The 26,760-nt window shown below is 53.6% G+C and overlaps 1 protein-coding gene across 6 annotated transcripts in view; it reads right to left on the reverse strand.

The window, feature by feature from the left end:
• Scn5a (sodium voltage-gated channel alpha subunit 5) overlaps positions 1 to 26,760 on the reverse strand; it is a 98,148-nt gene that overhangs the window by 51,917 nt on the left and 19,471 nt on the right. For 3 of the 6 annotated variants that reach the window (XM_046437069.2, XM_046437067.2, XM_046437065.2), the window contains exons 3-12: positions 26,242 to 26,360; positions 19,840 to 19,929; positions 18,311 to 18,439; positions 12,192 to 12,283; positions 8,441 to 8,671; positions 6,907 to 6,970; positions 5,445 to 5,586; positions 4,749 to 4,946; positions 3,489 to 3,668; positions 2,547 to 2,918 (exon numbers count right to left, since the gene is read on the reverse strand). In XM_046437069.2, coding sequence (XP_046293025.1) covers positions 2,547 to 2,918; positions 3,489 to 3,668; positions 4,749 to 4,946; positions 5,445 to 5,586; positions 6,907 to 6,970; positions 8,441 to 8,671; positions 12,192 to 12,283; positions 18,311 to 18,439; positions 19,840 to 19,929; positions 26,242 to 26,360 — 1,617 coding nt within the window. Of the gene's footprint in view, positions 1 to 2,546; positions 2,919 to 3,488; positions 3,669 to 4,748; positions 4,947 to 5,444; positions 5,587 to 6,906; positions 6,971 to 8,440; positions 8,672 to 11,960; positions 12,053 to 12,191; positions 12,284 to 18,310; positions 18,440 to 19,839; positions 19,930 to 26,241; positions 26,361 to 26,760 lie in introns of all 6 variants that reach the window. The other 3 variants (XM_046437068.2, XM_046437066.2, XM_046437064.2) reach the window with 1 other exon arrangement.

Raw genomic sequence — 26,760 nt, forward strand, 5'->3', positions numbered from 1 at the left:
TGGCTATGAAAACAGGAGCCCCCATGCCACCTGGCACTCAACACAGCTGGATGACACTAGATAAATAGTGGGTGGATGGAAAAATCAGTTGGGAACCAGGAGGCGCTGGTGAGAAGTCCGGCTCTGTCCCTAACTTGCTAGATGCAAGGGAAATGAAGATGAAATTCTAACATATGGAGGAAGAAGTTCTAACATATGCGATGGCGGGTAGAGGTCACAAGGACACTGGACTGCAAGGCTATTCAGTGGGCTTCTCCGTCTGGCTCTCCGGACAGGAACACTCATACCGATGGGGACAAAGTGAATCGTCACCCTTTCCCTGCAGTGTGGATAAACTGAACGTGGGTCCTCAGTGGCCCGGCCCTTCCTCCTGCGTCTCACCCTGACCAGGCACCACAGGGCCTAACCCTGTGCTGTGTTTTCAGACCAGAACTGGGCAGAAGCCACTCACTGGGGACCCAGTGGAAGTGGAGAAGGAATTCCCAAGGGCCCGCTGCCTGCTAATCTCTTTGACTTTTCAAATGTCTCCATCTTGGTCGATAATTCCTTTAACTTTGCAAATGACCCCGTCTTGGCCTGCTAATCCCTTTAAGGATACAAATGGGCCCTACAGAAGTGAGAAGGGGTGAAGTCAGAGTTCCCGGTAATGAAGTGTTTGAACTTAGATTCCTCCCGACATGTGCTGCACAATGAGATGATTTGCTCCCTAATGAGATTAGGAAATTCTATTAGCGCTCCAACCTGCTTCCCCGAGGCCGAGGCTCCAGGACTGGACCGGCCTGCTGCATGTTCCTGGAAGCCAGACACCCACCCTCCAGGTGATGGGGTCCAGAAGCTGTTCTGCTCAGTTCCTCCCCTTCATACATCTGCCCCACCCAGGTGCCCTGCAAGGCACCCCAGGAGGCTTTATTCAATGATACTAATGGCAGATACTAATGAATAGGAGGCAAAAACTAGCCAAAGCGCCGCTCTGTTTTAACTCTCCTGGTCCTCACCACAACCTGATGACATTGTTAATTTTTTAGAGACCTTTTTATTTTATTTTTTAATGCGGTGCTGAGAATTGAACCCAGTGCCTCCCACGTGCTAGGCAAGTGCTCTACCACTGAGCCCCAGCCCCAGCCCCAACATTATGAATTTTATTTCCACTTTCCAGCTGAGGTAATGGAGGCACAAGAAGGTTAACCTGTACCAAGCCCCACAGCTAGGGCAAGTCCGAGCAGGAGCACGTGGGGCCATGTGGCAGGGTCCTCCCTCCTCAGCCCCACCCCCACCATCCTGACCACGTCTTCCTGCCAGTCCAGTCATGTTCCCCTCAGAAAGCTGGCCTGCCTTTGTCCCCTGCTGGCCTCGGGGTCTGAGCCACACATTCAGTTTATTCCTGGGTGTGCTGTTTTGGCGCTGTGATGGCGGATAGAGGTCACAAGGACACTGGGACAGCTGATTGGCAGTCACCAGTCTGTCTCTGGATCTGTTGACTGAGTGACGGAAGCTCTGAGTGGCCTTTCATGACCTGGATGGCCCCTCCCCAACCCCTCTGACAGTGACTCCAGCCTCTCTTCTAGCCTCGCTGGCCTCATGACTCAACGGCCTCGGCATGCTTCTGCCTCAGGGACCTTGCACCTGCTCTTCTTTATGTCTGGAGCACACTTCCCCAGATGACGGTAGTGACCATGTCACTATCGTGTTCTAATATCAGAATGTTCATAGTCTGCAGGGCCTTGCCATATTAGCTCATGGCATCCTTACAGCTTTCCTGAGATGGGTATTTTTTCACCCATTTTATAGATGAAGACACTTGAGTTACAGAGAAATAAAGTAGGTTGTCCACAGCCATCCAGGTGGTCAGCTATGAGTTGGGATCCAAATCCAGGGTGTCTTCAGAGCCAGGGTGCTAACCACTCTACGACATCACCCTAGTTTCTACTATACTCTCCTAGTTTCAGGAAGCAGCATGGCTCCTGGTCTTCTCCCAGTCTTTGTTCAAAAGCCTCCAAATGAGTATGGGGTTCCCTCTCCCCTTTTTTCCTGCTCTGACCCCCACGGCACTTATTGCTTGGACTGATATTGATTTGCCACTTGGTAAAGTACTGCTTATTTCCAACCTGGTGAATAATCGTTACCCAGAATCCCTTCAGTGTTCCCTTGCCTCTCCAACCCTTCTCAGAGGACCCCCGGGATGGCTTTTCCCTGACCCTACAATTTAAAGGGTGATTACATGGCACAGTCAGGGCCTCCAGGACACTATCATGCACTATCGTGCCACCTCGGCGCCTAAACCTTACCAGTGAAATATCTCAGCGTCATCCTCATTTATCACCATTACACACCTCAGAGACATTCACACACACACCACTCTTCTTCTTTCTTTGATTTTCGTCAGTCTGCCCTTACTGACATGGAAGCGCTAAGCAGGCAGAGATTTCTTGGTAGGACAGCACTCAACAGGTGCTCAATCAACACGTGGCCAGTATTTTGGCCCCTGGCACCAGGGCAGTTTGGGAGATCACATCTTCCCTGGTGCCTGCATTGTGGGGCTGGCTCACCGTGTCTGGGGGGCGCTCCAGCATCATAGGGCGAAGAAGGCGGCTCCCTGGTGATGTGGCCTCTGGGTCACCTGCCCCCAGCAGGGAGACCACCCCGTTGCAGTCCACAGTGCTGTTTCTTTTGCCATTGAGGACATGGCCAGGAGCTGCAGCCCCGGGGCTGGGCTGTCCCTGGGCACTGGGCCTGCGCAGGGGCCAGGGCACCAGTAGTGACGTGCGGTGGCTCTCGCTGTCCCCTGCTGTGCTGTTTTCATCATCTGCAAAATCCGTCTCGGAGCCCAAATCTCGCCGGCGAAAGGTGAAGATGCTCCCACGGCTGGAGCGAGGCTTCACAGAAGTCCTGCTGAGGCCGTGGGTGAGGCTGAGGCGATTCTGAGGACACAGGGAGTGGTGACATGACCAAGACGCTCTTCACGTGATCACAGCCTAATTCCCATGGCACTGGGCCCAGCTCAACCTCTTGGAGCACTGGGGACTTTTGCCAGTCACACAGGAACTGGGTGGGCTGAGCCTGAGGGTACTCAGAAGGGGCCTCTCCGGCTCCTTTCCTCACCTCAAGTCGATGCTTCTGGAGCTTTGACCCTGAAGTTCATCAGGGCCTGAAGGTGGGGCTGAGGCTGAGAAAAGGGAGGAGGAGGCAGGAGCCTCCTGGTGTAGACAGGCCAGCCTGTCACATGGGCATATTCTTGGGCACCTACCACCCTATACTATGTGAGGACCCATCCCTAGTCCCCATGATGGAGGACTAGACCCAGTTTGAGGCTATTATAACACCCAAATCTACCTTGTCCCTCTGCCCAGGGCTCCTCCATACCAAGAATGCCCCTGGGAAATAAGAACAGCTGGAAGGGTGCCCAGGGATGCGTCTACCAGAGCCCTAGCAATATAGCCATCTGTGGCCGATCTACCCTGCAAAGGCTGTGACCACGCGCTGGGGATTACCATTGCTCTGGGGCCATCTTCCGAGTCAGATTTGGGGAACCTGTCATCCCCACACTCCTCCGTCCCTGAAGACATTCGTTTTCTCCTCTTGCTCCTTCTCTCGTGGTTGGTTACTGGGGCCAAAGGCGACATCTCCAAGGAGCTACGGGACACAGTGTCCACACCCCTGATGGTGAGGGCCTGGAAGAGAGTGGAGGAAGGGACATCTCAGTCATTGAGAGACTCTGTGCAACCTCAGGCTTAGGTAGGCCAAGCAACTCTTGGCAGTTTGGTCCGCCCCATCAGTAAGTGGACTCGCACACTTAACCCCAAACAGGGAGCATTATGGAGATAGTCTCAGGCCAAGTCAGAGTGTTCTCAGGACAATCAAGATCCTTGAAGGAAGAAAGGAATGGCTAAAGTGGGCAGCTCTTGGAAGAGCTGAGAGTGTGGGGCAGGTGGAAGGGGATGTTGATGAGGAGAGGAAGTAGCAGAACTAAAGGGCAGCGGATCAAGAAAGTTCAGCTGGCCAGGAGAGTGCTGGAGATGGGGCAGTGAGAAGAACCAGTGGATGCCTATGGTCTGGCTTCTAATAGCTGGCTCCGTAACAGTCTCCTGCAGCCAATATGTGGGCGACTATGGGCAATCAGGGAAGTACTGCCTCGTCTTTTTTTTTTTTTTTTTTAGTTGACTCAGGTCCTCAACCTTGGCTCTTCCTTACTACCCAACCACTTGACCAGGATAAACTATGTCCATAGACACATGGATTTCTTTTTCTCATGGCGGGGAATGGAGATTGAACTCAGGGGCACTTGACCACTGAGCCACATCCCCAACCCTAGTGTTGTATTTTATTTAGAGACAGGGTCTCACTGAGTTGCTTAGGGCCTTGCTTTTGTTGAGGCTGGGTGAACTTGCAATCCTCCTGCCTCAGCCTCCCGAGCTGCTGGGATTACAGGTGTGCACCACCACGCCCGGCTGACACATGGATCTCTTCATCCAGCATGTAATGTGCTCACAGGGACCACCTTACCCAGAATGCACCATTTTTACCCAGCTGGCACCACCTTCACCTGGAATACATCATGGCCACAGAAAAATAACTTTACCCAGCAGATACCACACTCACAGGAAATCTCTTTACCCAGCAGGCACTGCTTTTTACCCAGTGTGCACCATGCCTCCAAGAACCAGCTCTACCCAGCATGCACCACGCCTCCAGGTACCCCTGATCAGGTGAGGGCTTGACCTGGAGGCTCCTTGTCTGTGCTGCTCACCTACCTCATGCTCTTTCTTGAGCATCTCCATGGCCTCCTGGAAGCGCTTTTCCTTCTCCTCGGTCTCTGCAATGGTGGCTTGGTTTTGCTCCTCATAGGCCATGGCGACCACGGCCAGAATCAGGTTCACCAGGTAGAAGGAGCCCAGGAAGATGACCAGCATGAAGAAGATCATGTAGATCTTCCCTGCGGACCTCAGGGTCTGGAGGAGCAAGGGTAAAGAGGTCATCCTCACTGGGGCCCCTTCTGGGTTATGACATTCCCAAGTGACCAGTCTGATGGTGCCAGGGCTTTAAAGGACCAAACCTGGCGGGGGGGGAAGGTTCAGAGCTTGTCCCACCCAGAGAGAGGGCCATCGCTAACCTACAGAGGACAATAACCTACACACAGGACAGAATTCTACCTGCCTGGGGGGAGTGCAGTGCTCACCCAGGAGAACATCCCACCCTGGAAGGTGGAGGAGTTTCCCCTCACAGAGAAGACAGAGTCCTGCAGGAAGGGATGGTTACTTGGCCACCCGCAAAAGAAAGTGTCTTTGTGGCTGAGCCCCTCTCCCTCAGATGCAAGTGTCCTTGGCCCCTGTCCCCTCCACGGCTCTCACTGTGGGAGCTGTTGGGGTCACTTCTGGCTAGTCACGCGTGCAGCCTGGGCCCTGAGCCCATACCTGTCCTCCCCCTGCTGGGCCGGGGAACCACTGTACCTGCTGGTAGAGGCGCTCCCAGCAGTCCTGCGTCATCAGGCGGAAGAGCGCAAGGAAGGCCCAGGCGAAGGAGTCGAAGCTGGTGTAGCCGTGGTCAGGGTTCTCGCCTGCCTTTAGGCACCGGTAGCCCTCGGGACATGTCCTGCGGTCAGACATGCACTCTGTCCCATGCTGTGCGGGCTCCTCTGCCCATGAGACCCTTGCTAGGCCTGCCTCGTCTCCCTGTGTAGCCCAGTGCTCTGTGAGGCTGAGCTTCACAGCCCTAGTACCACACTGCTGGGTCCTGCCTCCATGCCTGTTCATGCTGTGCCTCCACCCGGGACACCAGCTCCCTCTTCTCTCTACCTGTCTGTATTCTCTGAGGTCTATATACAGCCCCCCTCCACCCACACGACACACCGCTGCTGTCGGAGCTGCTTCTTCCCTCAGAGTGGAAGTGCAAGGGTCCGGTTGATGTTCTTTCTTCTGTCTGCCCACCCCACAGGGAGCTAGGCACAGCATGGGCACCCAGAGAGGGGGCACAGTAGACTTGGCTAAGCCTGGGGTAAAGGCAGGGCTGTGGGGTGGAGGAATGACCCTGGGGAGGACAGGCTGGGCCTAGCCGTGTCTGTAGAACGTGCCCATTTGCGTCATGGCACACACAGACATTTGTCCAGGGAGGCAGATGCTCAGCTCACGCAGCTGGAGGTAGGAGGTAGGAACCTCTCTCCCAGAGAAGGAGCCCTGGCTGCCTTCCTGGGTCGGAGTGTGTGTGTGAGAGAGAGTGGGGGGAGGGGGAGGACAGAGAGAGAGAGAGAGAGAGAGAGAGAGAGAGAGACAGACAGAGACAGAGAGAGACAGAGATGGGGAGGGGTGCACTTGGCAAGGGGGAGGACGCAAACAAGGGGTTCGGTGCCTTGCTAATGTCCTAAGACCCTCTCCTACCAGGGAAGCGTGTGTCCCTTTTCTTAACAATGCATGCACAGTCACCCTGACCCAGACCCCAGGGTGCTCAGAGCCCTGGAAACTGCACGTGGATTCTAAGTGTATCTGGGACCACAGTCAGGTGCAGCCAGGATCGTGGCCTGCTTGGCCTTGAGGACAGTCCAGGCTTTGGGGGGAGGACATTCACCACTGGGGGGCAGATGAGCAGGGAGGGAGTAAAGCCTGGGGTGGAAGGTGGACCCTGGGGAAATTGGAGTCCAGGTTGGGCTGATAGGAGGCCCTGCAGGGCATCCCAGGCTACCCCCATCTTCAGGGGTCTATTGGCCCTCCCCGCCCACCTGTCCCTGACCTCTCTTCACCAGTTGTCTCCTCTGTGCTGGGAGTTGGACGGGGAAGGTGTCAGGGTCCTGGCAGGAAAGAAAGACAAGGGAAGACCTCCCTGTCCCTAGGGTTGGGGCATACACAGAGGGCACAATTAGTTGAGAAAGCACCAGGAGACGGCTGGGGGAAGTGTCCCTGGGCAGGGGGTGCCACCTACCCGGCGTCTGAGCTGTTCCCGCACAGTAACACGTCAGAGGTGCCATTCTTGATCAGGTAGTTTTCTATAAGGGAAACATCAGAAGGTGAGGCGCACAGTGGGCAGCCCCCTGGGGTTCCCACTTTGTATCCAGGGCTTCGTGGAAGTAGAAACCTGGTTGGTAGTTACTCTCTATTTCTTTGCCCCCTGCTCTGACTCCTACCCTCGGCCTGGCCAGGCCTCAGGCAACTCCAGTTGCTTCCCTGGCCTTCATCCTCCTCTTGCACAGACATGCCACTGTCAGTGTCCCTCCCACTCTAGAAGACACGGGAAGGCCTGGGCAGGGCCTCAGTGGTCTCCTCGGAGCTTCTCCCAGCCACTTGCTGGGGGTAGGGGGAGTGGGGTCAAGAGAGGCCATGAACCAGGAGGCAAGGCCCTGGGCAGAGTTCCAGCTTGGCTTGCTGAGTCACAGCATGGACTGGACAGGCTACTGCCCAGCTCTGGACCCTCTTCCACTGCATAAAAGTGTGGAAGAGATGCCTGCCACAGTCGCCATGGAAACACTGGTGGTCTGTTCAGACAGGCCTGGGGCGGGACCAGGTGAAGCACAGGACACATGCTCTGTCCTCTCCTCACTGAGGCCCTTGTCAGTCCCCATCACTCCTCCTTACCTGCCTTTGTCTAAGGTACCAGTTGTCAAAGTGTGGTCCCCAACCAGCAGCCTCAGCAGCATCTGGGAACTGGTTAGTGATAGCACCCAGAGTGCCAGCCAGGCCGACTGATCCAGAGACTCAGGCTGGGACCCCGCAGTCTGTGTTTTCTGGAGACCTCTAGGTAACTCAGGTGTACATTGAAGTTTTAGAGCCACTGCTAGAGGTCACAGCTGGACCACAGGCACATTGACTCATTGATCTTCTGTCTGGTTCTATTTTCCAGAGTGGCGTGCTGGCGCACATGTAAGTGGCCCTAACTTCAGAATGGCCCTCTGGGTGCTTGTGGCCTGGCATCTGGCCTTGCCCCAGTGTCTACCTTTGATCTAAATTGATGGCTTGAATCAAGAGAGGCCCTGAACACAAGCCTGGAGGATCGTAGTGTAAACCACGGGACAGTGAACCGAGGGGCTCTCACAGCTGCACCACAATCTCCCACTTATTCTCTCGCAGGGTTCTGGGGTACACGTGCGCGGAATCAGCACTTGGTAAGGAACACCCACAGTGACTGGAAAATTCCCCATGCCAAGGGGGTGGGTCTCTACCCTGAAGCCTCACCAAGGACCCCAGCCCCCCATGGCCCCCTTTCTCTAAATTGATGTTCCTCGGCAGGTAGGCTGTTCTCCTCACCATTCCCAGGTCAGCCCTGCTTCCAAACATTACCCCTCCATCTTACTCCATCCTTCTCATTCTTCAAATATCATCTCTCTGCCTAGCCTGGGAACTTCAAGGGCAGTCTCCTTTTGAAAGGCCCTGGGGGCCTGCCCTCTGGTGAAGCCCATGTGGTAGGTGGACGGCCTTGGGTGTCTCACAAAGAGTCTGCAGTCCACAGAGCCAGTCTGCACCTGGATCATTGAGGTAGAGGTCCAGTGAGTCCCAGACCAGGCCATCGGCCTCCACGGAGCCGTTGGTGCCGTTGAGCTCCGTGAAGTTGCGCACACACTTGTGCCTCAGGTTGCCCATGAAGAGCTGGAGGCCGATGAGGGCAAAGACGCTGAGGCAGAAGACCGTGAGGACCATCACGTCAGCCAGCTTCTTCACGGACTGGATCAGGGCCCCCACGATGGTCTTCAGGCCTGGCGAAGACGAGAACAGGCACAGGGTCACCCATGGGCGCCCTGCTCCACAATCCTCTGGGAGGGAGCTAGGCTTCCCTGGGGTCCTGAGAGCTGGGGGGTGGGGTCAGGGAGGGCATCTATGAAGTAGGGACAGAGTGAGGGAGGTATCTTTAGACCTTTAAGACCAAAGCCCCCTTTCCTTAGCTGAGATTCTATCCTGACTGCCCCAGGCAGGAATCCAGCCTGGCCTTGTATTCAGAGGGACCTGGTCCTGTTTACGCTCCACTAGCCAAATATATGAAATGGTGTAGAAAGTGCAGTTTTCTTGATAACTTTGGCTGGTTTCTAGGTATGCCAGGCCTGGCCCTGGCCCTGGCCCTTTTACTGTAGCCCATGGGAAGAGACCCAAGTCCAGGCAATAGAGGAACCTCAGCCTGGATGCTGAGATGGGGAGAGAAACAGCTCTCTGGGTAGAGGGTCCTCCTGTCCCAGCCGGAGGCTCCCTTTGATGACACAGGGGTTTTTGATTATTTAGAGGCAACTAGGAGACCCAGGGTCTGGGGGTTGTCCTGGGCTAGTGTGTATGCACTGGGGACATGAGGGCACAGGTTTGGCAGGATGGTGGTGGTTGGTGTCCGAAGAGGCCTGCTCTGGTTTGGGCCCATATTTGGGGAAGGTTCAAGGGTAGAGAAAGGGTTGACCTATGCTGCATCTTCCCCACTGGCTTGTTCCTCTGAGACCCTCCCCAGACCTCCCATTCCCCAAAGCTGAGAGGCTGTGGTCTGTTAGTTGCAGGCCCAGCTCCCTGCGCAAGCCAGCACCACACAGTGGGGTGACAGAAAAGCACGTGTAGACGCATTCAGTCCAACCCTTAGCTATAGTTCTAGGACCAGTGCGAGCCGAGCACAGGGCGCCAGGGCCCCTCTGCCAACAGCAGGGCCCCGCCCCCGCCCAAGCGGCCAGATCTCAGATTAAGCTCCATCCATCCACTGTCCAGCCGGTTAATGTGTTAGGAGCACCTATGGCTACTGTACCCATGGCCCAGAAATGGGGAGGCAGTGATGGGCAGTCATGGGAGAGTGGGGAAGATGGCTTTCCCATGGTGCTGCCATCACTCCTGCCTGCCCAGGGCTCAGGCACTCAGCACTCTGTGGAAATTGTCCTGGCAGATGTTGGCAACTGTGGGGACAGTGAGTGGATCTGGCAGGAGTCGGGGCTAGAGCAGTGGTAGGATCCACCAACCCTTTGTAGTTCAGAGATTATCAGTTGTAGAGGCCCTGGGACCCCCCGTGGGACATGTATCTGGGGCTGCTCCCCCAGCCTGGAGACACTGCTCATATCTTGTGGGGGAACAGGTGAGGGTTTGTGCGTAAAACCCAAACTGCCTCAACTGTTAGGCTGACATATTTTGGAAAAATATCCAGTTTGAGGCCAGCAAAGCACCCTGCTCTGTTCTAGGAAGACAGTGGATGAGGTTAACCCATCCCTTTACACCTGTCTCATATCAATGATGGCTATCACTTCTGGCATAAATGGTTTCATCTGACTCATAGGATTCTTTCTTAAAAGCCCCAGGAAGGGGAGTCCTGGGGGTCAGGCGGGAAGTCCTGGAGGTCAGGTGGGAAGTCCTGCTATCACGGAAGTTGTGACAGGCTAGATGGGAGGGCCCTTGGGACCTACCACTCTGACTTCACTCTGGTTTTACAGAAAAGGAGACTGAGGTCCAGAGAGGGCTGAAGCTGTGAGGGCGTGGCCCTGGGGAGTCCTTTTGCATGCCCCCCACAGCATTCTTCTGATGACTACTTCTGGGGTCTGCTGTCTGCTCCCTTGGTGGGCTGCTGGTGGCCTTGAAGAGAGCAGTGGTCTGGGCTGGGGTCAGTGGTCTTTCTCCTTTTCTCTAGGACCGAAAAATATTTTCCTTTGTAAATCTTTAAAATAGATCAGAACGTGCCTTTTCATAACTACTGTGGTCAGTGGTTATCTACTCTGGGTTAGGAGTCCCCTGTGAGGCTATCCCTGGAAACTTGGAGGACTGGGAGGCCTCTGAGCACTTATGGCCTCTGAGACTTTCCTGTCTTAATGGTGGCTTCACAGGAGTGGCAGAAGGGTGACTGTCCTACTTGTTACTGGCTCTTGGTAGTCTGAACCAGTCTGAAGGGCCCAGAGAGAGAGAGAGAGAGGGTAAAGGGTCCCTGGGAATGTACCATGGTGGGTTCAGAGACCAGGAAGCACATTTGGAAGCTTAGTTTGAAAACAAAATAGTTGGGGGCTCCTCTTACAAGGTAATTAACCTGCCCAAGGGAACTTTCGGGGCAGGGACTTCAGAGAAGGCCTTCTGGCCCTCTGGGGGCAGCAGTAACCAATCACTGTGGTAGGCCTGGGTACCACCAGCATTCCAAATCAGAAGCGGATGTGATCACCTGGTTAGAGAAGGGTTTGGAAGGAGCTTCTGGGCACTGTCTCTCCAGAGAAAGTTCCTCAAAACAGGGGGAACATTGAATCTGGCTCTCGTTACTCTGGGGAGAGTGAATAAAAACTTGGGGTAAGAGTCCCCTGGGTGGTACTAAACTTCAATACAAGCACCTCACCCAACTCGGCCCTCAAGACTTGGCCATCTTTGGAGTTTCCTGAATGGATGAGTGGAATCATTTCTAGTAAGACCTTCTGGGCTTAGAAGATTTTGGGTGCACAGTTGCCAACATCTGTCAAGGAGGATTTCTTCCCGAGGCTACCATGCACGGTTTGCTAAACCTCTACCGCACCATGCAGCGAGGGCTGTTAGACGCCATGGCCCAGTGGTGCCTGTCCACAGAGCACACTCCCTTCCACCAAATGGGGCTTCAGCTGTGCACTTGTCACTAGAGGGGCACAAGGCTGGGAATGGGCACTCAGCCAAAAAAGATGGTGCCAGGGCTTTCCTGTTCTGATCTGGGTGTGCATGTGAATTCCCTCAAACGAGGTACTTTTGCAATGTATGCGCAAGCTTTTTAGCTTTGCAAGCAACTAAGTTCAGCTGGAAGAGAAATTCACCATTTGGGGAAGAGTTAGGGTTCATTGCAGGCCCTGCGGTGGGGTGCTCTGTGGCCCCCGGTGTCTGAGAGTGAGCTAGGCTCGGGTGGGCAGCCTGAAGCCCATTCTGAGACTCTGGGGTGGGGGTGACAGGTACATCCACCACTCTGAGCTCTGGGAAAAGGTATTCTGGTGACAGGCACATTCACAGGGCCTTCCTGAGGGTCGCCTTGACTCCCAGGTGGTTGGAAAGTCCCAGGCAGGTCCCTCTAGCCTTGGCGTTTAACCTGATTTTCACCTGAAATGACTGATATAGTTTTCAGGGCCCGGAGGACTCGGAAGGTGCGTAAGGCTGAGACATTGCCCAGGTCCACAAATTCAGTTGTATATCTGTAACAAGGGAAATTCACACACGAGACAGTGACAACACGCCAATAAGAGACACACGGTCGTAGGAGGAGAGGGGTGGGGGAGACAGAGAGAGAGTCACTTGTAGCTGAGATCTGAGAGGCAAACCTGGGCATCTTACCTGGGATAACTGAAATAGTTTTTAGAGCTCTCAAGACTCTGAAAGTTCGAAGAGCCGACAAATTGCCTAGCTTTATATTTTCTGATACATACCTGCAGAATCAAACCACAGTTATTGGGAATTACAAAGCAGAACCTCAGCCTGCCCTCCCCAACCAGCCCTCTCCCCTCTCCCTGTCCCTCAGGGGAGCTGTGGATGGCCTGGGCCCTCCCCTTGGGCTTTCTTCTTGATCTTAACCCTCCTGGTACCAGAACTCAGCATGGGTGACTCAAGGATGTCCACACAGCGAGCCTCACAGGTGACTCTGTCTGTGGTGCTCCCAGGAACAACTGTCACCAGGAGGCAACTACTCTGACACATTCTCTAAGCCACTAGGGACTGAGATACAAAACCATGTGATAGGTCTGAGCTTGGGCCACATCAGAGTGAAGAGGGAAATTGTTTTCCAGGAGGTAATATTGGAAGCAAGTGGGTGTCTGGTGCTGATTTTTCCTGCATCTTGTGCTGTTATCAGCTTACACATGGCTGCTCTGATCTAGGAGACCCTTCAGTCCTGGCTGAGACCACCAGGGTAGGGTGGCTGAGTCTCCAAGGCTGCCCACTTCTTCCTTCCAACTATGAATCTCTCTGTTCAAGGAGTGGACAGGAGGCCTTGAAGTCACAAGGTGGAGGTGGCATTGAGTACTCATTGGAAAAAAGAGACACTGAAGAAGGGAAAGGAGGTTGCCTGAATATCTGTTCTTTAACTACTCACAGGCAATGGCCAACCCAAGAAGAGAAAGGTGCTGAATGAGGGTCCCCTTGGTGATGTCAGTGCCCCACCACAGGGTCATCCTTGTACTCTTGGTGTTGCCCAGGGATGACCCTGGGTCTCCACAGGAGTGACATTGGGAGATGAAGAGTTCTCATGGTCTATCCTGCATGGGTCTGAGTGACGGTCCTCAGGATTGAGTGGCTGTGGGGCTCCCATCTAGGACTTGGACAGCTGTTCATCTCAAGCTCCACAGTCATAGGAGGCATTGGTTTCTTGGGGGAAGGGACCCGCACAAGCAGAATGTGAGGACATGCAGCGGACAGGCCACATGATCAGATGGATGTCTGAGAGACAGATGGACAGTGTGTGATCAAAGCCATTGGGACAATGGCAAATGACCAGTGATATTTAACCAAAGGCCTCGCATCCAGGGTGTCTGACATTTAACTGGAGGTGTCCAGTGTTTAACAAAGAACATCGAACATAGGATGTCTGATGTTTAACCAAGAGTGTCTGACCCAGGTGTCTGAATGATGTCAGGCCCAGGACACCAGCCCTGCAACACTGGACAAGTGTCAGGAATGGCCTGACAGTGGGCATTCATTCTGCCAAGCAGCCTGGGCCTCCAGGCCCCTCCACTCTGCTCAGAGCCTCTGAATTCTTCTTCAGGCCACGGGTATCTACAGGCTGTCAAGAGACTCAATGTCCTGGTGTCACTGGGTCAAGCCCTGACACTAGGCTGACACCAACATCCTCTTCCAGTTGTGAGGCCCATTCATCTTCGTGGGGCTCTGTAAATGGGCCTTCTCCCTCCTCACTCACCTATCCCTACAGAGAGAGAGGGAGTCTGCAAATACATCCCCAGAACTTTTCTGCCTCTGGTTACACCAGACCCTTCCTGTGGCAGAGTGTCCATTCCTGGACTCACTTCACCTTGCAAATTCCACCACAGCAGTCAGATGCAGCCCCATGGTTCACCGGGGAGCAGAAGTCACCTCCCTTGTTCTGGCCCATATGTGCCCATTAACTCAACTTTCGAGAGTTATTCCATGTTCCTCAATGGCTCAGAACCCAAATCCTCTGTCCCACATTCTTCTTGGAGTCTCTGTCTAGATATGGTGTTGCCATGGGACTGTGAGCTTGAGCTTGGTATACCACCAATGCTGTCATGTCATGGAAGCCATGGGTCAGCCCCCAGAGGCTGTGGGCTCGGCCTCCTGCTGCTGGTCTACTGGGTGTGGCTTGGAACAGCACATCCTCTCATTCAGGACACTGACTTCAAGGCTGCTCCTCTGGACCACTGTGCAGGTCAGAGAGGGAACAACTGTCTTTGCTTCTCTCCTCCCACCCCTGAGAGCCCTGGTGGCTTCCCCGGTGACTCTAGGGAAGACCCTGCCTATCCTTACCTGCCTCACTTTCAGGGTCCTCAGCACAGATAGTACCTGCTCTCCACTTAATCATCTGCCTCCTCAGCAGCTGATGCTGAGCACAGAGAAGCCAGGATCCCCAGGTGACAAGGATAGGTGGGTGACAGAACAGGGAGGAACACATCTGTGCTCCTGGCAGGCTTCCAAAGCTGGCCAAGTGGTTGGGAGTGGGAGTGGGCCTGGTGGTGTGTTTGTGTGAGAGGGCAGCTGTGGGTTTGAGGGAGTCTCGAAGGAGGAGGCAGGGCTGGGTGAGGGCACAGTGTGTCTGGGACCATGTCTATGACATGGGGACCTGCTGGCTGCTGCACTCTACCTAGAACTTGGTGTCTGGCTGCTTCCCATATTGGGACCCCAGACCCCACTGAGCCCTCTCCTGGGGCCCCTGAATGTGTCAGGGCACAGGGCCAGTTTCAGAGGTGAGAAGGGTGGTGGTATGGGACGTGGCAAAACCCTCCTCTGAGCCAGTCCACTCCTCTGCTACGGCCAAGCGACTGGCCAGGGGCAGACAGGTCGGGTGAGATTATGGGCCCTGCCTCAGAGAAAGCAGAGTTGGTGCCTGAGAATTCTACCCTGGCACACCAGCCCCAGCACCGTGGGAGCCTTTTTGAAGGCCGAGGAGGGGCAGATGCTGCTCCACCCTTGTCTTGAGATGGCGAAACCCACACTGCTAGCAACTGCGGGTGACTGCCACCCCTCCTCTCTACCCTCCCTCCTTCCCCTCCAGGTTTGGTTTCCATAACAACCCCAGAAGGTGGGAGGCTGTGCTAACTAACAGGTAATGCCCAGCCAAGAGGGGGGCCACAGGAGGAGCTCTGGCTGGAGGGTTGCAAGCTGAGCCTGGAAGGCTTCCAAGCACTCCCCCAACCCCGCCATCACCTCTCAATTGGGTGGGGCGGGGCATCAGGCTGATAGCTGCCCAGAAACACCAGACATGGGATACCTCTCCCATCCATCCCTGGCCAGCAGGTAGGACATTTGGTTCTGGTTCCAGCACTGTTACTGATTCATTTTGGGCAAATGGTAGGTTCTCTCTGAGCCTCAGTTTCCCCATCTGTACAATGGAGGGTGGATGGGAAGTTTCACTGAATTGAACTTCTGCCATCCAAGACTCCTTTGATCATCCCAGGTACCCTAAGGTATTAAACCATTCCATATTTTACAGAATGCTCTTCAGAAGCAGGAAGGAGCTGGCTTTTGTCAGGCAGAATCACTGTCAACCAAAGCTGTGGGGCCAGTCCCACCAAGAGCACAAAGCTGAAACTCCAATGTGTCCGGGCAGCCTCACGGAGAGTGAGTGTGTTACGGCTGCGAGATGCTATCTAAGCCTCTGAGTTCTTGTTCTGCTGCTGTGCCTGGTTCTGGTGAAGTGCTTGGTAGGGAGCATCTCTGTGGTGACATTGCTTTGCTTAGGCTCCAGGATGGGGAGGTAGGAAAGGCTCAGGCACATACTGGCTCTCTTCTGCCTGAAGCCTCCTTCCTTCTGTGTCACCTGGCCTCAGGGCCCTGTGGATCACTGCCCCTGGCCCATAGGGCACCTTAGAGCCAGAGCTCCCAGTCTGGCAAGCATACTCTGTCCCCAGATCGGTACAGCCTTCTGGCTGTGACACAGGGTTCTCCCTGTCTCAAGCCTCAGGCAAGCACCCCATTCTCACTGATGATCCTGCTTATTTCACAGAGAAAATAGAAGCAATCAGAAGAGAAGTTCCTTCTCTCATCATCAACTCCATCAATACATCTCCATCTCCACCTGAAATTCTGCCTTCCCTAGGCTGAAGGTCAGTCCACCTTCTACCTAGGCACTGGATTCTTGCTCCCTCAGGAAGCTCAAGGGCTTTGTTCCTGCAATCTCTACCCCTTGCCTACACCATCAAATGTCCCCTCGCTACAGGATCATTTCCATTAGCCTACCTTCTTTCAAAGTCCTCCCTTGACCTATTTTTTCCTTTTGGCTACCATACCATTTTCTGTTCTGCTTTATAGAAGCCCCATAAAAACCATGTCTATATGTCTATGCTTTCCCTGCCCCCTTTCTTGAACACTTTTTCACCAAGTGCCTATCCTTCCATTCCACTGGGACCTCTCTTGTCAAGGGCTCCAATGACCTTCCTAAACCCAACAGTCCCTCCTTAGCCATCTGCTTCCTCAACCTCCTCCAGATGTATTTCAATTGGATCATGCTTTTTTCTTTCTTTCTTTTTTTTTGGATGTCTTTCTGGATATCACTCTCTCCAGTCTTCTTTGCTTGAACTTCTTCTTTCCTGACTCAAGATGTTGGCGTGTCCCACAGCACAGTCCATAGCCACGTTCACTCCTATATGACCTCACCTGGTCCCCTGGATTTATATACCATCTGTGTAGCTACCTCCACCTTGAACCTCTTTCCTGAACTCCAGATGGGAATATCCAGTTACCCACTCAGTATTTCATCCTGGATGCTTCTTAACATTTTCCAAACCTTCCATTCCTTCTCCATCCACTCTGCAGCCACACAGTAGCTGGGGTGGACTCTATAGAATGTAAATCAGGTCACAGGTCTGCCTGCTTGTATCCCCCGGTAGCACCATCGCTCCTTTCCCTTAACATGACCTATAAGGATGGTATAACATATCCCTCATCACACCATTCTGCAACTTCATCTCCCACTACTCTTTTCCCGGCTCACTCGGCTCCACTTGGGCCTTCATCGACACAGGGTCAAGCAGCATTGTCTTGCCTCAATTTCTCAAACTGTAAAACGGAGGCCTGGAGTGAGTTCACAAACAGCCTGTCTGGAAACAGGTTCTAATGCATCTTCTAAAACCAGGGTCTCCACCAAGCTTGAAAGTACCCCATCAGCAGAGTCCAGTCCCTGTCTCCTTCCACCACAGATGGCTGAGCTCAGGGTTGCTTCCATCTGGAGTTAAAGACTTTGTCACAAATAGGTAGATTCAGTGAATGCAAGAATCTCAGAAAGTAGAGTTAACTGAGCCTCTGATCCCAACAAGCATGACGCTGTCCTTTCACATGTGGGGAAATCAAGGGCTTGCCAGGGTAGGAGGAGAATCTTCTCAGTTCTCTCCTTACTGAGATGCACATGTTGAGTCCTCGGCTTGCAGAAACAGTTAAATGGCTGAGCCCCTGATCAGGACTTCTGCATGGCAGGGTCATCCACCTGATCAGTTGTCCCATGTGATCCCTGAGACATCCTGGGCAGAGTACCTCCTCAACACTGACCCCTATGCAAAGATGTCCTGGGAAAGGAAGTGAGGCCTCATCCAGGGCTGCGGCAGGCAGGGATCACATTCACTTTTTGGTGGGCTCCCTGTGCATCTTTGGCATTAGTTTTCTCATTGGTAAAATGAGGCTCAGTGGCCTCTTCCAGCCCATGTCTCTGGCTAGTGTGAGGATCCACTGGATTGGATCAGTGACCGGGTGCTTTACAATGTGCCAAACGCAGGGCCTCTGAATGGAGACAGCAGTTGCCCTGGTCCACATGGCATGAGCTTCTGGGGGTATCCAGTCACTTCTCTTGAGAAGTGATACCCTTACTGTAATTTCATTCTTAATCACCTTGGAATCCGGGTCACTGATCATAGTGGGCCTGGGATTTGGGGCTATAATGTTGGTTTCCCTTAGTGGAAAGGGAAGAGGATGCTAAAACAGAAACTTAATGATGTCCCTTGAGCATGGAAATGTCATGGGCCCCAGACAAGGAGCCTGACCACCATGGCCACCTGAGCTACCATGGATCTGCTTCTTCCCACCAGGATGGTCTGAGGGCCTTCGCCCATCCTCCTGCTGCCATAGCACCAAGGCTGGTTGCTCTACAACCTGAGCTCAGAGCTACAGGAAGCCTGCAGTGGGGAAGCCTGGAAGGCCTGGGGCCTGGGCAGGGGTTGTGCAGACCCCGCAGTGTGGCCTGGCACAGCACAGCATGGCGCAGCAAGCAGGATACTTACGCCATGACAATCACACTGAAGTCCAGCCAGTTCCATGGGTCCCGAAGGAAGGTGAACGCGTGTAGACAGAAGCCTCGAGCCAGAATCTTGACCAGAGACTCAAAGGTGTAGATGGCAGTAAAGGTGTACCTGGGAAGGAAAGGTCCATCGGGGTTCTCAGGGAGGCTGAAGCCCACAGACCAGTCCCACCAGGTTTTCCTCGTGGTACAAGCTGCATCAACACTCCATGCCAGGAGCTAGCATATCAGGCTCTCTATAATATCCCGTGGCAGATCTGCAGTTGGGGACTGCAATTCTGTTCCAGATATCTGGCTAACTAATTCATCTTCCCATTTATTTTATTGAGTGCCTTCTCTGTGTCCAATGAACTCTCCTTTTTCTCTCTTGGTTGTCTTGGTGTAAGAAGATCCCTACCTATCTCCTTACCCTAGCCCTGGGGGTCCACGTGCCTAGGTCCCAGGTCTGCACCATGGGACACCATGGACAGGCAGAGTTGCTGCCTCTCACCCAGGTGTATGGATCTTCAGTAGCTAGCAAAGGGAACCTGGTCCATCCTCAATTGCCCATAAAGTAGGTGGGTCCAGCTGTCCACCCTGGACTTGAAGGGTGTTGATGTTCCAGTACATGAGGCTGAGTGAGGGATACTCAATCTGCTTGGGGAAGCCTGCAGAATCTACAATGTCTGGATGCTGGTACTGTCTCACAAGGCTAGAATGGGAGAGGACCACATCCCAGGTCTCGGAGCAGCTGGACACAGCCCCAGCACCTCCAGCATGATGTGGTCCTTTGTAAACATGGAGAGAAACCTGGCAAGTCACAAGTAATGAAGGGTATTGGACATTCTGTCAGTCTCCGATAAACAGGAGCCAGGTACAATAATTCTCAAAGTGCTTACTCAAATGCTTAGAACCTTCTTAGGAACATTTTCCCCCTCTCACTTGGGAAAGAAAGGCCAGAAGCACTTTTCTCAAATTGTGCAAATGGTTCTAGAAGAAAAAAACCTGAAAAAGGCAGCAGAATATGGTACCAAAGTGGGGACAGCCCTGGCCTTTTCCTGCTGCCATGCTGCCTCACTGCATGATGTCAGGCCAGTTACTGCTCCAATGCTCAGTCTGCTCATCTGTCAAATGGGGACAGGGGCTGCACTTACACTGATGGATTGCCAGAGGGATGAAGGAGATGATGTCTGTTGTTCTTTTCACAGTGCCTGGCCTGCGCTAAGTACTCAATGAATTACTCTTATTATTTCAGAGCCTTCTCCAATGTCCTCAATTCTCTTTAGGGGTTGACAAGAGAAACTCCCCACTTTGCCAATCAGGGGAACTTCTTCCCCTGAGGGCACGACTTACAGCCAGTGCTTGGCAGGACTGGAGAAGGCCAAAGAGGGTAGAAGGTGGTCCAAGCCTGAAGAAGGGGGTGGCCTCTGGCTCTGGACACAGTCCTCTTCTGGAGTGACTTTAGGGACCATGGCAGGCAGTGGAAAAGGAAGGGATGAAGCCAAATGGAGGACAGGCGCGGAAGATACTCACTCGACATACTTGGTCCAAGGCGGAGGGTCGTGCTGGGCCATGAACACGCAGTTGGTCAGGATGGTGCACATGATGAGCATGCTGAAGAGCGTGGCGCAGGGGTCAAGGAAATCTGTGGACAGAGGGTCAGCCGCGCCACCACCACCGAGGTTCTTGTCCCTGGGGCTGTCACTGCCAGCTCAGGGCTTCCAGATGGGTAAGAGAGACTCTGTGATGGGTCCATGCCAATGCCTCTCTATGAGGTCGCTCTCTGACCTCTCCCTGGCACTTGCTGCTGGACCCCCATCCTGCTCCACAGCCCCTAGTAGGTTCCAGACACTTGACACCACTCTGTAGGGTTCAGCATAGAAGAAGGGGAGGAGAAAGGGCAGATCTCAGACCCTAGAGGTTTTTAGCTGGTTGTGTGAGCAGGAGATGGGCATTTACAAACTACTCCTTGGGTTGGAAAATCCTGGGTGTGCAGGACCCTAAGTTCTCTCCCTCACTTCTAGGGGAGCAGGCCAGGTGGGCTTTTGCCTAGGAATGCTCTGCTGCCAAATAACTCACCTCAGGGGGTCCCACCGATCCTGGGGAGCAGAGAGCTGCTTCCCTGGCTGCTTCCTGCTGCTGCACCCACTCTTCTCTCTTGTCCTCTGCTCTGTCTAGAAAAGCCCTTCTCATCAGGAAACCCCCCGCCCCCAGCAGCCTGCCCTTTTTGGCTTCAGCACCCCCAGAACATCAGTCACCTCCCGTTTAGCCATCTCCTCTTTTAGGTGTGGCTGCTCAAGGAACGACAAAGCCCTGTTTCCCCACCACAAGGGGAATTCCTCAAATACCAGGACTGTGTCCTGGACATCCCTGTGGGCTCTTGGCCTTACAGTGAAGGCCCCAGGCCTTGTGGAACCCCTGACTCTGGCTGCTGTTTCAGGCTGGACAGGACTCTCCATGAGCTTCTCCACCCCTTCCTCATTTTTGTAAGACCTGCAGAGAATCAAGGAGCAGAGCCTGGGCCTCATGGGGCTAGGGGACTCCCAGGGGGCCTGGCCACGGGCAGGGGTACGGTGCTGCCTTCACAAATCTCCTCCCCAGCCCAAGAGGAGAGGCTGTGCTTTCCACCATGCCCCGGCCTCAGCCCTGAGCACACAACTGCCAAAGGCGATTCCCACAGGCAGCCCAGGAGCTGCAGTAATTGAGCTCCAGGGGCTGCTCTTTCCTCCCTCCCACAGTGCCACTCATCCGGAGGGGAGACCTCTGCAGCCAGTGCCGATTGCCCTGGCTGGAGAGTGTAGGGTGGCCCCTCATGGAATCTAACCAGGCTGATGCTCTTCCCACCTCCAGTCCTCCATCTAGGAGTCCAGGCAATCAGGAAGTCAGCCTCCGAGACCCAGCCTCCAGTTGATAACAAATTCTCCTACTTCTCATGGGAGCTGAGGGGGTGATCTGGCTCCGAGAACCTCTCTCAGCCAATCGGGGATGGCCCACAGGAATGCTCAGCTCTAGTGCCCTCAAGGAAGCCCTTGGTTTCACCCTGGCCGAAGGACACACTGGGGTTCCTCCCTCAATGGGCATCTTCCCAGCCCTCTGCCTGCAAGGATCTCCAAGGCCACGCCTAGCTCCTTTTCCAGATTTCAGAGGTGGATCAGGCACTCATCTTGAGACCCTCCTCCCTTACACATGTTCCTACACCCAGGACCCATTCCAAAGCTCTCCTCCCTGGAAAGACGGTTAACAAACTTCTTAACCAGTTTTATTCATCCCCACAGATCCACTGCCAAACTATCCACTGAGGATCCCAGATGACTCCTGAAACAGGTAGGTCATGGTGCCAAGAGCAGAGACTTCTTGAGCCCTTCCTGGGAGCCAGGCTCTGCTCTCTGAGTCCACTAACTAATCTGATTCTCTCAACAACCCGATGAAGTGGGGACTCTGTCTCCATTTTAAGAGATGAGAAAACTGAGTGAAGAGGTGAAGTTCCAGTTTACTGTCCTAGGCAGAATAACAGTCTGCCCAAAGTTGACCACTTCTAAATTCCTGGAAAGTGTGAATACATATTTATATGACAAAAGCAATTTTGCAAATATGATTAAATTAAGTATCTTGAGGGTGGAGAGAGTATCCTAGATACTCCAGGTGGGTCTAATGCAATGACAAGAGTACTTATGAAAGAGGGGAGCAGGGGTCAGAGTCTTGTGAAAGACACAGCTAATCATTGCTGGCTTGAAGATTCCTGATCCACAGAATGTGAACAGCCTCTAGAGAGGGGGAGAAGCCTAGAAAACAGTTTTTCCCCTAGAGCCACCAAAAAGGAACTCAGCCCTACCGATCTTTGATTTTAGCTCAGTGAGAACCTACAGACTGTGTGCTGTTTTAAGTGACTGGGTTTGTGGCTATGTGTTCCAGCAGCAACAGGAGACTACTGTATACAGTGCAAAGCTGATGGGGGGCAGGGCCAGTCCTTAGCCTCATCCCTCCTCCCATTTTGGCCTCACCTCTGGGGCTCCCTCTCTGCACAAGGACACCAAGGGCCACCTGGTCCACTCTCCTGCCTCCAGACGGATGGGCCTGCATGAATCACATGGCTTCAGGCCCTTACCTGACAAGCAGGTATGCTATTCCTCATCTGGTTTATGTTACCCACAGGAAATCCAAACACCAAATGAGGTAAAGGGCTCCATTAAGAGTGAGGATACTGACAGCCAGAAGGGGGTGAAATGGAGTATCATTTTTAAGAGCAAACCTCACCTGAGCATGAGGGCCTGGCCCTGTGTGGGGAGACTACAGAGCCATTCCCCTGAAAAGCCCCCAAATGGGATATTATGAGAAACTAGACACAGCTCTGGTTGGGCTGGGCAGGGAAGCTTCTAGAGGAAGCTTAGTTAGGCACCAAGACTGGCCACAGTTCCTCCATCAATCAGTCACCCAGCTGGCCCTGGGGAAGCAGTGGGGACTGAGGACAACCAGACCTTCCCTGGGCAGCCAGCTCCTCCCAGCTCTAGGTGACTGCTCATGGCTCTCCTTAGCAAGGAGTAAAGGCTCTTCTGCAAAGAGAAGGGTGGACAGGACCAGAGGACTTGGCTGGACACACAGAGGGGAGGGAGAACTCTAACATGGAGGCTAAGGGGAGAGCTGGGTTTGTGGGCTGGTCTCATGGTGGCAACCACAGGAGATGTCTATCTGGGTTTTTGTGTGTATAGTGCTGGGATTGAACCCCAGGCCACATGCTTCCTAGTACCAAAATCCTAGTACCTGGATTTTGTCTTTTCTAAACACACCCATGGCTTTGGAGTGAGTGAGGCAGCTTCTCGTCCCTCTGCCACTTGACAGCTCAGAATCTTGCCTGGCTTCCCATCTTGAGGACAGCACGTACACTATTTTCAGTCATTCCTCTGTGTGTGTGTGTGTGTGTGCATATGCGGGTGTGAGCGAGGTCTCTTCCTACCTAGACTGAGCCCCTAGTCCATGTGAGTCTGCCCAAAGCATCCCAGGTCCCCCATGGAGCCCAGCATGCGGCCAATACCAGACAGATGAGTCAATTGAATGCCCAGCCAAAGCATACCTGTTTGCACTGCCTGCTAATTTCAGGCCGATGATCAAGCTGGTCCTTTGTGTGGGCAGAGGCAAAGGCCAGCTCTCCAGGCCTGAGCTCAGCTGAACATCTTCAATCCTGTCGTGTTATTGTCCCAAACACCCACTCCCATCTTCATGATTAAAATACCAGCAAGGACTGCCAGTGCTGGTTGTGGGGAATGCCTGAAACTTGGACTGCTTAAGTCTTCAAATCCCAGGGAGTCTAAAGACTTCTAAAGAGAAGGGAATTAATCACGGGGGTATTTTCATGAGGGTGTGCTACTGAACAAACATGTACACACACACACACACACACAGTTTGATTGCCCATTTGAATCTGGTAGAGAAACGTGGGAGGGTTTTGTGAGCAGATCCTGGGCACCCAGGAAAGCAAAAATGCTTCTCATTGTGAACACGAGGCCTCTCTGAATGTGACTACCGTGGAATCTGGAGACCAGTGGGTCTCCTTTATGTAATCCCGGCAGGAATACATTCGGCAGGATTATTACAAAAATATGTAAGAAAAAAAAATAATAATTCTACGTGCCTTATTTACTTTTTCAGCAACTTCCCAGGGACGCGTTGCAAGCACAGAGCAAAGAGCAAAGTGAAATGGAACAAGGGTGCAGCGCTAGCGTGCCACTCGGGGGGCCTCTCGGTTGTTCTAGGGGAGCAGGTTTCCTCACCAGGCTGTGTTCCTGCCCTCTTCTAAATGTGCCTTTGCCCTGCCTGCCCTTTCCAAAGAGCCTGGCACGGAATTTAGCACATGCAGGGGACTCAATAGATGTTTGGATGAATATAAAAATTTAAGCAGAGTGAAATTCCACAATTCAAAACATCAAATCTGACTGTTCATTAGAAATGCGCTGGGGCTGACAGTGGGCACAGGGGTTGTTTTGGGGGTGATGAAAGGTAGAGGTGATGGCTGCATAAACTTCTGAATATATTAAAAACCACTAATTGTGTGCTTTTAGATACATTGTATGATATAGGAAGTATACCTCAATTGTTAAAAAAAAGGAAATGTGGGAAGAGCTCGTAGATTCCTAGGCCTGGCACTGGTGGTTCTGGTCTGGAAAGGCGTAAGAATCTCCCTTTTAAACAAACCTCCTGGGTGACACTGAGGTGGCCCTCACAGGCAGGCATTTGGAAGCAACCACAGTGAGGACCTTGTTAAAACAGGTTTTGGGGTGGGGCCTGATTCGGCAGTTCCTACCAAATCCTAGTGATGCTGATGCTACTGATTAGGACAGCACCATACACTCAAGGTGTGTGGCTCAAGATGTCAGGGCTCAAGGCCTCAGAGGGGCAAACCCCACAAATTTGGGCCCCTTCTTCCCCCAATGCCCACAAATCCCACTAGGTGGCGCTGGCGAGGACCAACAATGTGTTATCCCTAGGCAGTGGAGGGCCAAGGCAGCCACTGGGAGCCCCGTACAGGGCCTCCAGGATGCTGATCACTTCCCTGGGGCAGCTGCCTTGGGGGAGACAGGCTGGCTCAGAGCCCTCAGGATGGGTCCTGCCAGATGCAATCAGCACCTCACAGCCTCAAAGTCACTGCTCAGTGGACCCTCTGGCCAGGCTGGGGACTCCACCATGCCCCCTGCCTCCCTTGCCTGCCCATCGGTCTCCCTGACCTTTCATTGGCCCTGTGGCCCAGCCCAGCTCCTGGCAGGGGCTCTGGGATTGCCGCTGCATCCCTGGGGGGTTCTGTGGCTGCCAAACAGTGCTGGGTTGGTTAGATACCTGCAGGAGAAGCCCCAGGTGAGAGACGCGGATGCTTTCAGGGAGGCCACGCCCCTGCAGTGAGGCCGGAGACAGGCTCAGAGCACAAAAGTAGCTTGCCTTTCTGGCTGCTTGATTTTTACCCCGCTGTGACCACCGTCTGGCAGGAATGACAGCTATTTGTGTAGCAGCCCTATCACTCTTAGGGGACTGTAAAATTCCCAAGGGGAATGCCCATTCAAAGAGGAGAGCCAAGGGGGACCTTGGAGAGCTCTGTAGGGCCAGCCCACCAGACCCACCAGCAGGCACCCCGCTAAGTCAAGCAGCATGCCCTCGCCCTGGCCCATGCCTCTCCCTCTCTGTGAAGCTCTGCCTGTGTGTGAGGCCCCTTCTCTGAAGTTCAGAGAACAGGCAAGAATAGAGCCTGGTACCCCATCCTCTGTGCTGCCTGGATGAGGCCCCTCTCAGGCCCAAAGCCAGTGCGGGGCCCTTATTCCATGGCACCACTCTGCTACTCTTTGCAGGCTGGAGCTTTTTTAGGCTGTGGTTTATGTAATTTAATGCTAACCAGAGTTCTTTCAGATGCTCTGAAACTGCAAACATTTTGTCAACACCTCGTCCAAAAGCAAGTGTTGCCTCCCTCGAAAGATGCCCACGTGAGATAAACTGGAGGCCTCTTTACTGGGAAATGGCTTTTCCTTGTCTGAGCCTGGGGAACCTGCTTGAAGGTCCCTCTCTGCATGTGGGTGGGATGGTAGAGGGCCCAGGGGTCATGGTGGGTGGGAATGTTGGAGCCAGGAAATGCTAATGGTTCTCATTTATTCTGGGGTCCTCAGGAGCTTGACTTCTGGGATACTCTTCTCCTGAAGAAATCAGAAGGGTTTCTCAAACTTTCATATGCCCGGGAAATGCCCTGGGGATCTTGTCAGATGCTGGTCTAGGGTAGGGTCAAGTTTCTACATTTCCAATCAGCCATTCCTTGGTAGCTATGCTGTCTGTCTTAGGAGCAGTGGGGAGTCGGCACCACTTCTGGCTCTAAACTAGGACAGGATGGGTGGGGGCAGCACCCTAGGCACAGCCCCAGTGAAGTCCCCGTGGGTGCACACAGCAGGGATTAACTGCAAAGGATATGAATGAACCAGAATCTTCACTGCTGCTCTGCGGACAGGGTGGAAGGGGCTGAGGACATACAAGGCGTTGGTGGCACTGAACCGGAAGATGGTCTTGCCCTTATTCAGCACGATGAAGGTCTGTGGACAGAGAGCCATGAGAGGTCAGGAGCAGCAACCCCTAGGCCCTGCGGACAGGGGCTTTTGGGGGGAAGCTGTCAGAGCCCTAGGACTATGGCTAGCTGGGGAAAGAGGAGTGGAAAGGACAGCCAGCATACCCAGCGGGCTAGTCGTCCCCATTGCCTCACTCATGGGTGAGGTGGGGAGCAGCCTAGTTAAGGGTAAGGTCAGGTTGGTTGAGACCTAGTTTAGTTTCAAGATTATAGCCCCAAGAAGTAGGGGTTTTCCATGGTCCTTGTCCGACTGCTGTCACAGCAGAGGCCCAGACCTGGGATGGCTCCTCCTTCCCCTTCTTCCTCCACTGACCTCTCCTGGACCTGCAAGGCTTCCCCACCAGGCTCCCTGGGAATAAGGGTATGGC

Source organism: Marmota monax, unplaced genomic scaffold, assembly GCF_021218885.2.
Source record: "Marmota monax isolate L192 unplaced genomic scaffold, Marmota_monax_Labrador192_F-V1.1 WCK01_AAM20220418_F8-fsc00021, whole genome shotgun sequence".
Taxonomy (NCBI): Eukaryota; Metazoa; Chordata; class Mammalia; order Rodentia; family Sciuridae; genus Marmota; species Marmota monax.